Source organism: Trichogramma pretiosum, unplaced genomic scaffold (genome assembly GCF_000599845.2).
Source record: "Trichogramma pretiosum strain Unisexual culture from Peru unplaced genomic scaffold, Tpre_2.0 scaffold24, whole genome shotgun sequence".
Lineage (NCBI taxonomy): Eukaryota > Metazoa > Arthropoda > Insecta > Hymenoptera > Trichogrammatidae > Trichogramma > Trichogramma pretiosum.
The window spans coordinates 607,770-625,046 of record NW_019641611.1 but is presented as its reverse complement, the minus strand read 5'-3'; the positions used below and the strand labels follow the sequence as shown (position 1 = coordinate 625,046).

Here is a 17,277-nt window from a genome sequence, read left to right as displayed (position 1 = left end):
AATGAGACTCTAAAGCTTTAACGATTGCTTTTTCCAGGATTGCAACGCGTACGTCTGAGCTTAGCGTTATTCAATTTCGAGATTTTTTTCAAGAAAGCACGATGTTATGACACACTTAACTATAATATTTAAAGTCTGCATCAATTAAACCTAATAAGGAAATAAAGGAATTTTCGATTAACTCGATTATGTGATTAAGGTTCGACACTCAATATTCATTCTTTACACAAAGAAAATTTCATGCTGAACAGTTTCATTTTCAAATGTTTTCAATTAATCGTATTAGCGAGCATCGATGCCAATTAATTCAGATGTTGCCTGTAAATTTATTCCGATACTACGTAACGACCGAATAATGATGGAAGCTGAATCGAATGATTTATAGTGGAACGAACAAACTTGTCGTCGCACACGTATCGATTGAATTGTGTAATACGTCAATCATAATAAACCCGAAAATTACAACGACAATAAATGGCTCGTTGAACAATATTTTGCAATTAAAATACTCGAATATAAAAATGTGCAGTGTTATATATTTTTCATTCACCTCCCTCGCGCTAGATAACAATTATTAACGAAATTCTTGAAATATTTTTTTGCTCGATGCATTCGAAAAAGTCAATTTAAATTATTTCAGAAAGATGCACGTGCGAGCATATGAAATTGCGGGATCTATAATAAACGCATAAAATCAAATAACCGCCTAGTATTGGGTCACTACCACTGACGAAAAGTCCTATGGGGGATGTGGGGATGCGAGCTGGGCCTGCGGTATCTACATTACGTATTTTTTCCATCACGCAGCTTTGGCTCCTCTGATATTCCATTGGGGCAGTGCGTGGCAGTCTCACGTACTCTCGGCTTGACTGACGGCCAGCTAAAGCCAGTCCGACGCGCAGTAGAGAGAGAGAGAGAGAAAGAGCGACGATCCGCGCTCTCGCATACACATACACGTGGATCTGCGGCGCAGTGCATTTTACACTTTATATATATGCATCCGCGTTCTCGGTGAGTTTTCTCTACTCGATCTTGAATATGTAATGCGCGCGTATTTCGTCTACATAATATGCGCGCAGTGCTGCTATACTTACACGCTGTACGCGCGCAAGCAGGCACTTCCCTGAGCTAGCTTCCATTGGGAATCTCTTGTGCTTTTACGGATACATAACCGCGCGCGCTTGGCGAAACTACGCTAAAAAAATATATAAATACACCGAGAGCAAATCTTCTGTGGCATGTACGAACCATACGGTTTGAGTGAGGCACTACCTTGTACTACGCCGTGCACAGCCTTTGAATAATAGATTCGTCAAGCTTTTCTTGCGGCGGAATATGTATGGCTAAGGAATTTAAAAAGGACTGACATGGGCTTGTGTGATGATAATACACGAGATAGAAAATATATGTCATACTACTTTACGTGTGCGATCATTCGCGGATATGTCATGTGTCGCAGGTGTGCAGTGTGGTAGTTGCATCGTGCAGTAGAGAGTGACTGCTGTGCCGAGTCAGAAGGAGAGAAAGAGAGAAGCGGTTTCTGGTACATTAGAACGTTGAGCTGTGGCTCCTGCTGTTAGTCTCCTGGTTTTGCGATGATTAATGAGCGAGTCTGGATTATATCAGAGCCATAATTAATCCATCTTTTAACAACCTTCGATTTAAAATTAAATGTATGTATAATCTTCACTACCTTAAATATTGAAGCATAACAAATCGATCAACGTTTTTGCAATCAATTACTTTGAATTTTTGACAAAGTCAAAACAATTTAGCCCGTGATAGTCGAGTTCTTTTTCTTATGAATTCAACTGAAATTCAAAATTAAGCAAAATGCAGTTCTCATTCTTTCTTACTTTTCTACCTAAGTTTCACAATTTATCGTATAATAAAATTTTTTGAATGGTATTGAATCAAGAGTTTTTTTAACTGGAAAATTTGAATTTTATGATGATTGAAAACAACATTTACCGAAATAGTTTAAAAGAAACTCAAGCTATTTATTTTCTCTATTAAATTTGAAAAGCAAGCTCAGTGATATATACTTTTCTTCGTTAACTTCTCAACTTGAATGATTTTCAAAACTCAAATCTTAGAAAACTTTTTAATATTGTATCTTTTTGAACTCAGTACTTTGCTTGAATCGTCATATCAAGCCACAAGAGTTAAAAATAACATAATTAAAAAGTAATGATCACGTTGGCCCATTTGAAGGCACGATACTGTATCAATCAATTGACTCAAAAATAAAAGAAATGATTCTAAATCAGCAATGGAAACGCTCATTGAAAGAGAATAATTAATTTTTTATAGGCAATTTCAAAATAGCATTCTAGCAATTTGGTTTTTTAATAAAACAGAAGATGTTGAATCAAGTGATGAAAAAATAACAAATTCTAATTATAAGAATCAGGAAAAGTCAATTTAAAATTGGTCGCTAATAATTTTTCAAAATAATTTTTCAAAAATAAATTTATCTAGGCTAAATTGAAGGTAGAGATTTTATATGTTTTCCACAGGAAATTTTTAAAATTTAATATTTAGCAATAACTTTCAGTAAACTTGGAAATTTTTCAGTTAATAACTTGGCTGTTTACGTTGTAAATACCTTTTTGTAAATACATGGATTTACAAGTCTAATGCTATCAAAAATTTTTAATTTTTGTACATGTAGCTTTTGCCAAGTTTAATGGAATTTGGCGAAATTTTAATTTATGCAAGGTTACGTTGCACACATAATTACAATTAAATTTAGAATCAACATAATCTGACAAATTTATACAATTATCAATCTCTTTTGATAAAATTGTTATCGCGTGTATTATAAATCAGTATAATATAAATGAAAAGTTTGTTGTAAGCGAAGTGTTGACCGGAAATTATTCAAGCGAACAAAAACTACTCTCTTTGCACGAACGACCGTTCTCTTGAGCGCATGTAATACTTACGCACATTTTCAGGAATAAAGTAAAGAGCACATTTTTTTCTTTCACTCTTGCTAAAGATAAGAAGAACATCTGCCGAGCGCGCGTGCCACACCTTAATGCATTCCCTTTTCTTTTTCTCTTCTTTTTCTCTCTCTCACTTTTCATTCGACTTTCCCTATGATTTCTACCTTCAGATACACACTCGTAAACCTCTACGCACGCACGAGCAATCTACTTCTTTTTTTTTCTTACACACATATCGAGCCGTCACATCGCTCATACACGAGGGCTATGTACTATAAGTTTCTCCTTTATTTTTCCTTCTCCCCAAGGTGCGTACAGCGGGCCTGGATTCTCATTTTTCCACCTGGAATTCCTTCGTATCTTGCCGCACGCTCTCTGTAACGATAGAAGGAAATGCAAGACTCGAGGGAATTCTTGATGAGAAAAATCACAGAAAAGAGACAGACTCAGTGTAGGGCCATAAGGTGCTGGTTTATTTAGCCTTCACCCCTTTGTTCTTTGAAGTTCGTCGACGTGTTTTATGTACGGAGGTGTGTTTGAGGGGTGATAAGTTGGATCACGAGAACCTCGCTTTCCTCTTGATTTGCTACTCTATCGTCTTTTCATATTCCAGAGATTTGTGAGATTTTCATTCTTGCCGTTCAATATTATTTTTCTGTAATGCACAAAATTCTAATGAAATAATTCAAGTTTATAGAGAAACAATTTTAGTTCCCATCTGCGTGCGTGTAACTTACACAGCCCAAGCTTTCAAGCACTTTCAATGAGAGCTTCAACTTGCGCGAGCTGCTCTACAATATATTCCTACACTCGATTGAGATACGAAGCTAGAGTTTGTTCAAGTTTACTACAGACCTTGGTTTAATGCTAGTCATCTTTTTTCAACTAAATTATCATACACTACGGCCCATCTAAAGCGCTTCGTGCAACTCAACTTATGCGCAGTTCCAAAATTCATGACAGTCTTACTAATGATTGATTAATAACAATATATGATTTTTGAAGGGCGTTTAATGAAACATCTCTTTATCAACTTAATTTTTAACCGCTGAATGATTAAAAAATATGTATGTGGAAACTGATTCTCATTATCTAACTCATTTTTATTTAGTTTATTGTATATAGATATTAATTATGCTTTTATTCATAATCATTGAAGTAATTTTAAATCGTATAAAAATATACTTATTTTATATTCATACAACTCACTAAAAAATTTCTGGTCCAAAAATTAATCACTTAGAGACGTTTAAAATGAAACATAAAATAATTTATTTTAAATTTCACTACTTTATTATATACACCAAACTTCATAACTTACGCCAACAGCCAATCAAAGGCCCGGGAAAGTGTCTGCACCAAACTACCCATCACATTTTTAAAAGAGGATCAGAATTCCTCGGAAGTTGCTTTATAAAATAACTCAGCGCGCAAGAGAAGAATATTCGAAAAATTACGTCTCGACATCGTTTGCATAATTAATGTACGTATGCGTATTATTGCCAGTTCGCGTGGAATATGCGCATGTATGTTCTGGTTCGCGGTCATTCAGCCAGGGATTGTATTGCGTTACTCTCTCTCTCTCTCTCTCTCTTCCTCTTTCCTCCCGACAAAAAACAAAACAGCACACCAAAATTATGCACGAATTTCGCACGAAATTAAAGCTAAAACTCGTATTTCATCATATTTCACGCCTGGAATTATTGCTTCATTTAACCAATATGCAGATCGCTGAACAATCTGGCCCTGCTGTAATACCTTTGTGATTTTCGACCTTGTTTTTTTCCTCGCTTTATTTTGGTAAATAATTTGTAATTATGAAAAGGAGCAGGATGACACGGTTGATTTTGATATAAAACCGCAGAATATATAAAGTGCCGATGCGTATCAAAAGTATACGAGTACTTTGCTCGTATAAAGTCCCAATCTGCAATCTGATCATATTTACGAACCGCAGCATATGCCTCGCAATGGGCATTCACCGGTAGGCATTGGATTGTTTATTTGCGTGTGCGCATACACGTGCGCGTGCGTTTCGATTTGCGAAGAGTCCACAATTTAACGAAGCGCAGATTTGAATTCATTATAGCATAAAGCAATCTGCGACCTGCGCATATAAACAGTTGTTGCTCGACTGAAAATTTGATACCATCGCGCGTCAGGGATTATAAAATCGCAAACCTATCGTGCCGACCAAAGTCGCAATGGATATATGCCGATTTTCAATAAATTTAATTCAGCTCCCAGCTTCCATTGGTTATGATTCTTTTTTTTTTATTTTTTATCTTTTCTATCTTCCGGCTCTTGATCTCGCCGGCATTATTAGTACATTGAAATTTTACGTCATAAAAAGAAAAACAAATGAATGTTAATTGATTCATTACTTTGTACTTTTACGGGCGTTCAATCGATAAAACATTGTATATGGAAATGCACTTAGCAGTACCTCGAATAAATTTTCGCAGTTCGACATTTTCATCGGATCGTATGTTAATTTAACGAGCTTGCAATTGGCATATGCTATTCTTGGGCGGCAATGAAACGATAAATATCCCATCGCTTTAGCGCCGTTCCCGGGGGAGGCGTTTCTAAGCACCTGAACGCCAAGACGGCCGAGATATTGCTGCGGGTATTGTAGGAATTTTCGGCCTTGTTCTTTCGATTAATATTGCAGCACGAGAGCTTTTTTTTGAAGTATCGAACGTTTGCAATGTTCAGCTTGTCGTCGTAAAAAAGAGAGACTCTATCTATAAATAACTCATATTCTCTGCGAGGAATGGAAAAACAAAAACAACAAGTCGGAACAGAGCTACGATCGATGTTTGTCATTCATGCACTGACTAGCTTATTTCCCAAATTCGCTGTACTTTTCTTCCTAACTTGCTATTGTTGTAAAATCTTCTGTTGTAAGAAAGTTCAACAATATACTTTGCTTTATCCGAGACCGATCAGATAGTAGAAATAATAACGAAGATAATTTGATTCTATTTTAGTGTAGTTCGTGTAAACATCCTGTTTGCTGCACACTTTTTTACCGTTTTGCTACGATTTTCCGCGTTTCATTTTCACTGCGTTAAAAGATCCTTTTTTTATTTCCTTACTTGCGAGCTATGTACGTACGCGCTACTTACTTTTCTCGCTTTTATTTCAGCGCAGCGGTGAATTGTGTAATTCTTATCGTAAAATATGCTATGCGAAAAGGAAAAAGTAAATACGAAATACCAAGTAGTTGTTCGCGTGCCACGTTACATTGCCCATGCAAACACGCGCAAACACACACACGCACGCACGCACGCACACATACAAACATTAATATAACATTTTTACACATGCACACAAATTCGGTGTGTAGAATCTGATGGGAAGGAGGTATTTCATTGCTATTCAAAGAGCCACTAGAGAGCAGTAGTAGGAGTAGTAGTCGTTTTGAAAGGGAGTATAGTTCCGAGCTAGTGCGCAGAGGGAGGCAGATAGTGTTTAAATACACGAGTTGTCGCCCTGCACACGCTGCTGCCAGTGGAATTTTGCACGCTACGCGAGCTACTTTTAATTGCATCGCCTGCAGTTTTGATTGCTCTGAATTACACACGCTGAACTGAATTTTGTAATTTTTTTAAACACTATTACATTTCATACTTTGGAATTTCTATGTGGTTAATTTTATAACATTTTTTCGACCAGTAAAGCAAGCCTCTTTGATTCATTGAATTTTTTAAATGTGTTATTTTTCGCAATCTCTCTCGCTTGTCATACGTGCAATCATTCGCAAGTGCCGTTGAAAAAAAATTGTTTTTTCAATCAAAGGTTTTTAAGGAGTTGAAAAATAATATCGTTTTCAACGAACCGGCGAACAAATGCGCGCGTTGCGCAGGCGAGACTCTTGAAATATTTTTTTTTCCTGAAACAAAACATTCACTCGATAAAATTGATCGTTGATTATATAACTACCAAAAATAAAATGTTTTTTTGTCTCTCGCTTTTTCACAATAGATGAAAGAAAAAAAGGTCATCACACTTCTACGCTGCGCGACAGAGTAAGATCATTAGGGAATCATTCCGCTACGATAATAGCGCCTCGAGCTTTCGCTCAGCCCGAGATATTCGATTTTAATTCCATTTAATTGTTGTCTGTGTATGTATGCGTTTCGCATTACCCTCGTGGCGCTGTATTAATTACGTTAAATCTTTATTATATAGGCGTATCCAATGGCATACAGGCGAGCAGCGACGAGACGCAACCGTGCGAAAGCTCACCTAATGGTCTATGTATACGCCGCAGCTAGACGCTACATCCGGTTGATACAGTATACAGTAATACTCGTGTGACTGTCCTTGCGCGTATATACAAATTTGTCACCGGCGCCGCAGACACACGTGAGTTTCAATTTGACCTGGCGAATAATTTAACGCGATTGTATGGTACGATTCACACTTTGCGGTCTCGCAGAATTCCGAAAGATGAATCTCGTAGGTGACACCACGATATACATTTTCGAATTTCTCGCTTGATACGTGCATTTATCTTGGTAGCAGCTTTCGCAGATATCGACTTTCTCGGACATGTGCGTGTGAATACCCATATGAGCTCGGAGAGAAGAATAGTAATACGGGTCTTTGTTGCTCTTTTCTCTGTGCTATGTACAATGAACATTATCACGGCCTTTCGACGATTTACAGTTGCAACTGCTGCACATTTGTGGTCTCGCGCGGACGATCGCAAAAAGCATCGACGAGAGGCGAGAATTGCTCACCAACCCTCGGCCTGACTATCGCTTGACCTATCCTACTGCCTAGCGTCACGCTCTTATTACGCGTTATTCTTGTCAAACTACAGCGTCGCATTTTAAAATGAGCTTCGCGCCTCAAATTGAAATTATTTCTTTTATTGCGTGTCTTTTATAGAAAGTCGAATGAATTTCGTTAATATACATTTGAAGCGGAGAAGCCGCCGTGCGCGTTAATTTCGACTATATTATTCACCGTTACGCTGCGCGGAGCTGCTCTATTCTCTCTCCCACTCCCTTTTACTCTTGTGTTCCTAGGGAAAACTTTTTCCACATTTCTCGAGACAGCTCTCGAGAGAGTCTTAAATTCCAAAGTTATTTCCAAAAAGATTTTTGCGTTTACAATGCAATTTGTCTTTTGAATTAACGGATACCGTGACAGGTGTGCGAGGTGCACGCAAGACTTCAGCGTTCTTTACGCGGTTTTCTGCGATAGACTCGAGTTATATTTGGTCGGAACACAGTAATCGGTTATATCGTTTGCCTTTTTTACATCCTTCTGTATATAATGTACGCATGTGACTCAACTTTTCTGCAAGAGTAAAATCTTATTCGTTCTGAATTCAAAACCAGTTTGCAAGAGTCACGGTCTGGAAGTTCCATCTGATTTCCATAAAATCTATAAATGATATTGATTTTACCCTTATTTACCCCTGCTTTAACGGTGGTAGAACGTACCGCGTTGAAAATTAAGTAGACGCCGTATATCACCTAGTCGATGGTCGCGCTGAAACTAGATTTTTCGTACAATTAAAGACGAAAATAAAAGTATCGGACCAGACGAAAGGGCTCAGTAAATGTTGGGGCTGGAAAAATAAACTAAAAGTCAACTTGGGCACACAGAACGATTCGAGTGTAATAAGTTGAAAAAAAAGAAGAAAAAAAATTGGCCACGTCAAGGGAAAAGCAGCGCGTGGGCGCGCGGGACGTTTTTTAATATGTCTGGTGGAAAAGAATCGAGCGCCGTATGATATATACAGCCGCTAACGTTTTTTGCCATTCCCTTTGCACACGCGATAATATCCTCTTCCTTCCACGTTTTTTTCCTCGTGTAGCGCAGAAAATATAACGAATCATCTTTCGATTAAAAGTGGACCAAAAGACCTTTCACATCCTCTCTCTTCAGTCCGCATTCGTTATTACTACCATAGATTTATGGCACGTTTCAGTAAATCGATACTATGGCTTTTTTTTGTATTCCAGGCTGTTCCTGCATCATCTTCAGCAGTCGTTACAATCCCCAAGGTGGTACTTTCACGTCGCCGGACTATCCAAAACGTTATCCATCCCGAGTCGACTGTTTGCTGTACACATTTCAAGGCACAGCCGACGAGATCGTCGAGTTGACGTTTCATCATTTCGATACACGCAGCACATATCCCGAGTGAGTATAGCGCACTTACATTTCGTACATGTACTAATTTTATGAAAGAGAAGAATAAGTCTCGTTCAAAGCATCGATACGGCGACGTTTGCTTTTAGCTCTGCGCCATGATCCGCACGCACGTAAACACAATAATGCGAGCCAAGCGAATTCGCTCGGCGACTTAATTTGCCCCCCCCCCTNCTAGCGCACGCGGGATTTGCCTAAATTCGACTTAGTCGCTCTGCCCCTGTACGATTGTTCGGCTACATGCAATAGTAGAAATTCAACAAGCCACAACGCAATATTCCTCGCAAGGTAAAAGCTCTGGGATCCAAATTTCCGGAAGCTCTTTGGCTGTGGAGAGCGGCAGCAGCGGCGTTACATGCACACATATCCGAGGCGCGTACACGTACGTACATACGTACCACATATAGGATATATACGTAGTGCGCGGCGCTGCCAGAGCCAAAGTTAAATCGTGCACCGCCGCGCTTTATATCGAACGGAACTTTTGATTTACGAGCTCGAGATGGCGTGTACGATTTCGGGGCGCGAGGCCAAACTCTCTGCCTCTCTCGCTCTCGCTCGCGCAAGGGGGTGTACGCGTAAGTAATAAAATTTTTTTATTTTACCATATCGAGGATTGCAATTGTGCAGGGAGCAGTCGGTCCGCCGGACTAGCAGAAACAGTAGCTTGTTTTATTTATCAAGCGGGCCGGCTTTTTTCTCTATTTTATGCCAGTTATGCCAGAAAGACGCGCGCCGCGTGTTTAGCCATTATTGTGCTCGCAACGTTATCAAAAAATTTTTCATTCTCGCGCAATCTTCGCAATTCACCATAAAGCTTAACTATACGCCCCAGCAGTTTGGCTGCTACCGTCGACTATGCCTGACTCGATCATTGCTTATCTCCGAAATGGTTTTTTTTCTGTTTAATATTAATATTGCCGCGCATGAAAGCTGTTACGTGTGGTGTGAGCGATACGCGCTGAACGTAAGTTCGTTCATGAAAACATTTTGCTCGGGAGGCAAAAATAAACAATTCCACGCTCCATTTGACCGCAAAAAGGTATGCATTTTTTATAAAATGGATTTATCTCGTACCTCGCGAAATGCAAAGTTCCCTTCACAATCTCCATGATTTCATTAGCTCATGTAAAAAGCCGTATGTGCTCTAGTGAATGAAATCTTGGAAAATTTATTTGTAGTCCACTTCCGTGCTTGAATTATTAGACGCGTGGATTAATGGCTAGCTAGATGAAAATAAAAAAAAAAATAAAATAAAAAATGACGCGCAAAGAAAATGAATGGAAAATTTTTGAAACTTTTTCTCTCCGAGGAATTCCAACGAGTTGGGCACTTTGGAACAATCTCTTGTAACTTTTCACTCTTCTTTCCGCTTTGGAATCGATCGAGAGTAAGCGTCGAGCGAATCGAGAGCAAAACACAAAAGATTCTAAATTAAATATACTCGGGCGGAAAAAATGCGAAAGGTCTGTTATTCTCAGTCGGAGTAATTAGCCATACTTCTTGTATCATTACGTCATTGAGGCGTAAGCGCGAGCGTGAGGGCAAGAGAGACACTTTTTCTCTGCGCAAAATATGTGTCACCATTAAAGCTGAATAAAACTTAGCGGCCCCAATTAGTTGGCAGCAATACTGAGTGCCGGCCGTTTAATCTGCAAGAGAAAAAAATTGCAATTAACGGATTCGTTTATGTACAGTGCTGGAACGAAGTTCTGAATATATGTATTGTAAGTGCACAAATATATGAAGCGCCGCACGTAGCTCTTTTGTGCCTATGCAGGTATGAACTTTTGTTCCCTGCGCAGTTTACAGCTGGTCATGAACCATTAGATCATTGAAATTACGCTCAGAGATGTAACTTTTACGATGAGCTCGAAATCTACCATTTGTTTTATTGTTCTCAGTATTGGAGTTTAGTGATATACTTTTTTCCGAAGGTCAGTTCGAAGAGTCTCGAAGCCGATGCTATAAATTATGATTTGCGAGCTTGTGCGCGAAGCACGATCAAAAGCCGACTAGTCTCGAACGATTGCGAACCGATCGAATATAACAGTTGCACTTTGTTTCAGTTTTGCGATATTAAATTTCTCCCAGTTTTATCACCTGTGTTTAGATTTATTTCTCCGAAACGTTTTACAGCTGTAACTTTTATATAAATCATCCTAGTTAGCTTTGTGGAAGGATAGCACGCCATTTTCTTGATTACACCAGTTATCGATGAGTTTTAACTCGTTTAAGCGCGAAGAAAAAAGAAGCCCACTAAAGCTCGTTATAGCCTGGAGTTTATTAATTCTCTCGGCGTCGACAAGCCAAGCCGGAGAAGATCTTCACCTAAAGCTCTCGGCGATATGTATACACAGCCGAAAATAAATTGAAAGTGGAATAAGAGCAAATATTAGTGTAAGGGATAGGAGATCAAAGAAAGATGCCTGTAAGGGAAAGCCCCTCGAGTATATAAGCTCTCGCTCATATCTCGCGAGATACATCAGGCCAGATATATATGTTACGCGCGTATATGCAAAGTGCAAAGAGTCATTCGAAGGATTGGATCTTTCCATTTCTAGTTCCATCTCGCAGCTGCAGACATACACGCGCGCGGCTCTTTCTTCGAAACGCGCGTGAAAAATCGAAAATACGAGTTAGTCGGATAAGGCTTCCATCTTCTTTTTTGGCCTCGCTCGCGCGCCCCATCCCTCAGACACAAAAACGATAGTTTTAACTTGATCCCGACGACGACGACGACGACGATGCCCTGTACTTACTCTTTTCTACTCTTATAACGTCACTCTGCCTACGACGCGCGGCTGCAGCCCCCTTTATCCACTTATGCAACTTGTGATAACTCTACTCTCTCTTTCTCTTTCGGCTCTATATATATACGACTCTCGCACTTGAGCGCCACCGACGAGAAGGTTCTGCGACTTCAATTAAGTTCACAAAAGTTAATTTAAAAGTGATTAAATACACTCGTTCGGTACGCGCCCGCGCGCTTATGAAGATAATATACATTTCAATATAAATGTAGATTGAAATGTGCAATCGAGTCGCGCGCGCGCGTTACACTGCTGCTGATTTTCGTTAAAGGGACGCGCTTTTGGATTGATATTGCAATGCGACCGGGCTGCAGTTTGATGGAAAAATCTCGGATTAGTTTAATTTCCATTGCTCTCCCAGCTCGTGTAAATCGTTCGATTGCCAACCAACTTTTTTTTCTCTCTAAATGTAGAAAATCATCGAGGATGGCTTTATCTGTAACGTGACGTTTTTTCTCATGAATTAGAGGAGAAAAGTCACCCAGGGTTAAGAATTAAATTCGACTTTGCAAGCCTGTGGGGGTGGATATAAGACCGAGATTAGCGCGATTGGCCAACGTATCAAAGAGCAAAAACAGCGAAAAGTCGAGTAAGAAAAGCCAAGTGAGATAGTGCATGGGGAAGAAAGCGTACACTTTTGTGTGCACTGCGCAAACGTGCGTACTTTTATTTTTAGCTCTCGCTAAGATACCTCAATTAATTCTCAGCATGATATGCTTGTTTTCTTCTCTTTTTCATGTTCAGCTGCAACAGGGGAGATTTTCTCAAAGTTTTTCTACACTTGGAGCCAGACGAGCGCGGCGTTAACGAATACACGCCTTGGTCCGGTCTTCTCTGCGGTACGCTGGCCGACATACCGCAAGTGCTCTACAGCTCGGGACCGACATTGATATTCGAGTTTCACGCCGAGCCCAGCGTCAAAAAAACCAATGTTACGAGTCCCGGCTTTTCTGGAAATTTTCGTTTCATCGATAAGCGTGAGTCAATATTAATAACCTTTTTATTTACTTTTATAAATTCATTGATAAAATTAATTTTCCTGCATGAAAAATTATTCAACATAGTAACTCGATATATGTGCAGTGAATTTGCAAAGATTCGTCATGTTGTCAAGTGGAAAATATACAGTTGAAATGAAAATACGATATGATTGAATTTGAAAACTTTTCTCAAACTTCCATAATCTAAGCACGCCGAGTTACTTTATAAAACGGTCCTGTATAAGATATAATTCGAAAACTTCCGACTCTAATTGCAAAGAAGTTTCTTTTTCTCTTGTGTTTGTAAATGAGAAAGAAGCCCTTCGAGAAGCCAGATATATTGGATTAATTTATAATTTGGAATTTTTCGTTTCGCGGCCGAAAAACAAACAGCTGCTGAATCATCAAAAATTCAGAGAGCTGCGCGGTTGGATCAGCCAGACTGCAGTATGAAATTCACGACGCGGCTTTTTTTATACCTATACATCGACATAAATCCGTCAAAAGTGATCAGATAGCGTGCGGTATGGGTGCTCTTGAAAAATAATACAAATTGATTTTAGAACTTTGAGCGCATCCTTAAAACTTCATGCGCAGCTGTGTTATTTTTGTTTTTCATTTTTCCAATACATCCGATATTAACTTCGTCAATTGCAAAGTTCGCTGTGTATACGTAGACACACTCACGCACAACCACACACACACGTGCGCATACACACGCGGCCTCCTCTCTTCCAGAAAAGCAATTTCACGCGTTGAACTTTTATTTTACTTCTCGTTGAGTTTTGTGCCGAAGCAACGAACTGATGATACGTGCGATATTTATCGGATGGATGAGCAGCACAGCATGCAGAACGTGCATATTCAGTTTGACAGCTCATTTTCAAAGGATTTAAAAAAAAAGTCGAAAGAAAAAATAAGCTAAATATCAACGGACTTCGATAATTAAACGCCCGTACGCATATAAATAAATAAATTATTTACGCTACAGCCGAGCTGACAATTGAACTTTTTTTGTCTGTCTTTATAATGACTCATCGACTGAAGGCGCTGTGATGCCCCGATAAATTCTATACAATTTAACGATTTTTCACACTGCCATTGTTTCAACGATCGAGGGTCATTAATTTCTAACGATGCATAATTTTTCTCGTTCACGCTCGTAGCTTCGACTAAATCAACTTCGCATGCGTGTTAATTTCTACTTTTTTTCGCCTATATTTTTTCTCGGGCATTTCAATTCTTGTTAACGCAATAAACAGCGCAAAGACCTTTCGGTAATTATACGCGTTCGAGCGGTTCGTGTTTGGTCGCGCGCGTACACATACATACACACACATACAATATACACATACAAACTTGCTCTTAATAACCTTTAAATGCAGTCGCTAATGATGCACTAACGGCGTAGCCTCACCGTATAACGTTTCGTTATATCCCTGCCGACTTTGCAGGAGTAAACATATTTTGCGTGGCGCGCAACCTTCGAAATAACATCCTATGATACGAGTTTATATGCCTGGACATTGGGAGGAGAGATAATGTTACGCCTTTGCGTCCATCGAGCAATTACCTTGTAGCCGGCAGCGGCACCCTAGGCTCGACGCAAACGACGTCAATTGAAATTGATTATGAATTCGTGGGTGTGCGCGAGTCATTAACTTGTTAGACTGTGTATATTATTTCCATTGTTACGACTTAGCTTTGTTCTTATTCCGATGTCATCTGAGTAAATCTATCGAGAAAGATCAGGCCCTACGAAGCTGATCTGATTTTCTATCGGAAGATTGATAGTCAAGGAATATTATAACGAGTAACCATTAATTTTCTAAAGTATTGAGTGACTTTCAAATCAAAAATTTTTTCATCTTAAAAATAAATCAAGAAAAAAACTTCACTCTCAACTGATTAACAGGTTATCGGAAGATACGATACGGCCTTGAGAATCCATGTTTTGTAGCTTGTTCACTGCACTAGATAATTTGAAGATTAAAAATGCATGATATTTATTAATTAGCAATCGAATCAAGTACTTAACCTCGGTGCGTTTTAAAGTTTATAAATGATGGAAAAAGCACTCGACACTATAAGTGCGCGCGGAAAGCATCGATCGAAGCCACTCGCGTGGTATATACACATGCGTCTGCATGTGCCAAAGTTTTAGAATATTACTCGGTGTCAAGACACACTGTCACACACAGGCGTGCACTCAAGAGCGTGGGTACGTCGCAACATGTCTGTGTGTGTGTGTGTGTGCGTGCGTGTGCGCGTGTGTGTACAGAGTTAGTTCGTACGTGGTTCGCAGTCACAATGATAAGGTAGCCTGCTCGCGAAAGCTTAGCATGCATAATGCCATTGTACTCTCGCGCGCGCCCGCGTACTGGTACAGGTACCCTATTATATTATGCTTTATATGTATACGCGAGTGTGTACATAGATTTGATCGAATATAATGATGTATACGTTCGTTTTGTGTATGCATAAGTATTGACATTTGCCATTTGATAAAGCAAATCGCGTTCCAAATTGATTTTAATAATTCGATCGCTCGCGCGCGCAAGCCTGCATGCATGCCTTTCGATTACTCTCTTCCTCTCGAGCTCATTTAATTTTGCTCGTTTGATATGCCAGAGAAACTATCCGCCGTTCTTTGCCGCGCTCGATCGCGACAAACGTTGTTTTGCTCGAGAGCTTTATATACCTAACAACTTGAGAATGGCACTCCTTATTTTATGGATAGTATTATTTTTCCATCAGAGAGGCCGAAGAATATAAAAGGGTCTTACGCGCCATGGCGTATACCGCTGGACGTCCGCGCGCACATTGTGCATACAGTACAATGGCAGCTGGCGCGTCTGGGCGAACTATGCTGCGCCGTGGAGTAACGCCGAGTATGTGACCGCAGTAGTGAGCTTGCGATAAGCGTGCCGACAGCAGCAGCAGCAGGCGTTTCAGTTCGCGGCCAAAGTGACTACGTGTCCAGTTTACTAAGCTCCATTAAAATCTATCTCACGCGTCCGTCTCTCTCTCCCTCTCCCCCATCGTGCGCGTAGCTTCGGCGTAATTTAACAATACCTTTTCGATCTCAAGCACTATAAGAGGCGAAAAAAGAAACCTGCTGCTGTTGCTCGGCAATAATAGCACCTGCTGAAGAAAAAATTGATTCAGAACTGCGCCCTGGGGCTTAGCATGTGGAATTCGGACGGAAAACTCTGAAAGGGTTTTTTAAAAAAAAAAACACGACAGAGGAATCTTGACCCTTTCGCTGCATTACGTTTATCTTGATATTTAAAGCTCGAGTCAAGCGTCATTGGATTAGGAATTTCGTTTGTGCCGTCCCTGAAACGCAGAAACTCGACAACAATTAAATTGCAACCCTGCCCAGGATTCAAGCTTTAAATGGAGTAAAAGTTGCAAAAGTATTTTTTTGTCTTCCTTATAAACTAACTCATCCCTTGGCAAGTTCAAAGGCGCTCTCGTCCAATTATCTTTCTTGTGTCTTTTATCTGCAGACACAATAATGCTAGTATATGCACCAGTTACATCGCTTGCTCCAACTTTCCTAAATTATCGTTTTTTCCTTCTCTCTTTTTTTCAATTTCGCTGTTTCGTGCTTTATTTCTTCTTTTACTACATAGTAAAAACTCAACGCTCAAATTTATGCTATTCAATAATCCACGTAAACGTTATATATGCATAACATTATATGTAGCCTAGGATGAAAAGGGATGCGTTAAAACATGTAGCTCGCGCCGAGGCAGTCAAGGTGAGAAGGGGCATAGGATACGTTATTAGTAACATTATGGCACGAAACGCCTTTGAAGGTGATGGAAGGTTTAGGTTTATTATGTATAGTGTTGGGGATACGCTATATGCCATACCCATATAGCAGCCTGAGCGAAGACTTAAATTATTCAAAGTGGAAAGGCGACCTCCTATACATTTTAGCTCTTTCAACTCTTCGAAGATTGGCGGTAATGCAGGTAAAAGTGATCTTAGCGTATATATAACATTACATGTATGCCTTCGTATACTTAAATTGAAGTTTATTCAGAGGTAAATTCTCACCGCGACACCGAAGATTGACATGTGGCTTGCGAAACAAATGATAAATTAGACTTAATTGTAGATTTATTCAACCATATTAACGTATGCTATTCAATACGAAATCGATTTTTTTTATTTAATGAAACGCAAAGTTCTGATCCAAACGCCAATAACATCGTATTTTGGTGGATACTGGACTTATAAGTATTGAACGTCGTCGACAAAATTATGAGTTTATACGGGAACAAAATACCAATATAGGTCGAGAGTACTTTGTTAAATGAAGTCTAATTATATCAACGGATAAAA

At 39.5% G+C, this 17,277-nt stretch overlaps 1 protein-coding gene across 3 annotated transcripts in view; it reads left to right on the top strand.

The window, feature by feature from the left end:
- The window catches only part of LOC106648136 (suppressor of lurcher protein 1), a 168,035-nt gene that overhangs the window by 73,801 nt on the left and 76,957 nt on the right, over nt 1-17,277 (top strand). For all 3 annotated transcript variants that reach the window (XR_002763443.1, XM_023458605.1, XM_023458606.1), the window contains 2 exons: nt 8,939-9,119; nt 12,686-12,918. Coding sequence is in view for 2 of the 3 variants with exons in the window: in XM_023458605.1 (XP_023314373.1) it covers nt 8,939-9,119; nt 12,686-12,918 (414 nt within the window). In the remaining variant the exon portion in view is untranslated. The remainder of the gene's footprint in view (nt 1-8,938; nt 9,120-12,685; nt 12,919-17,277) is intronic.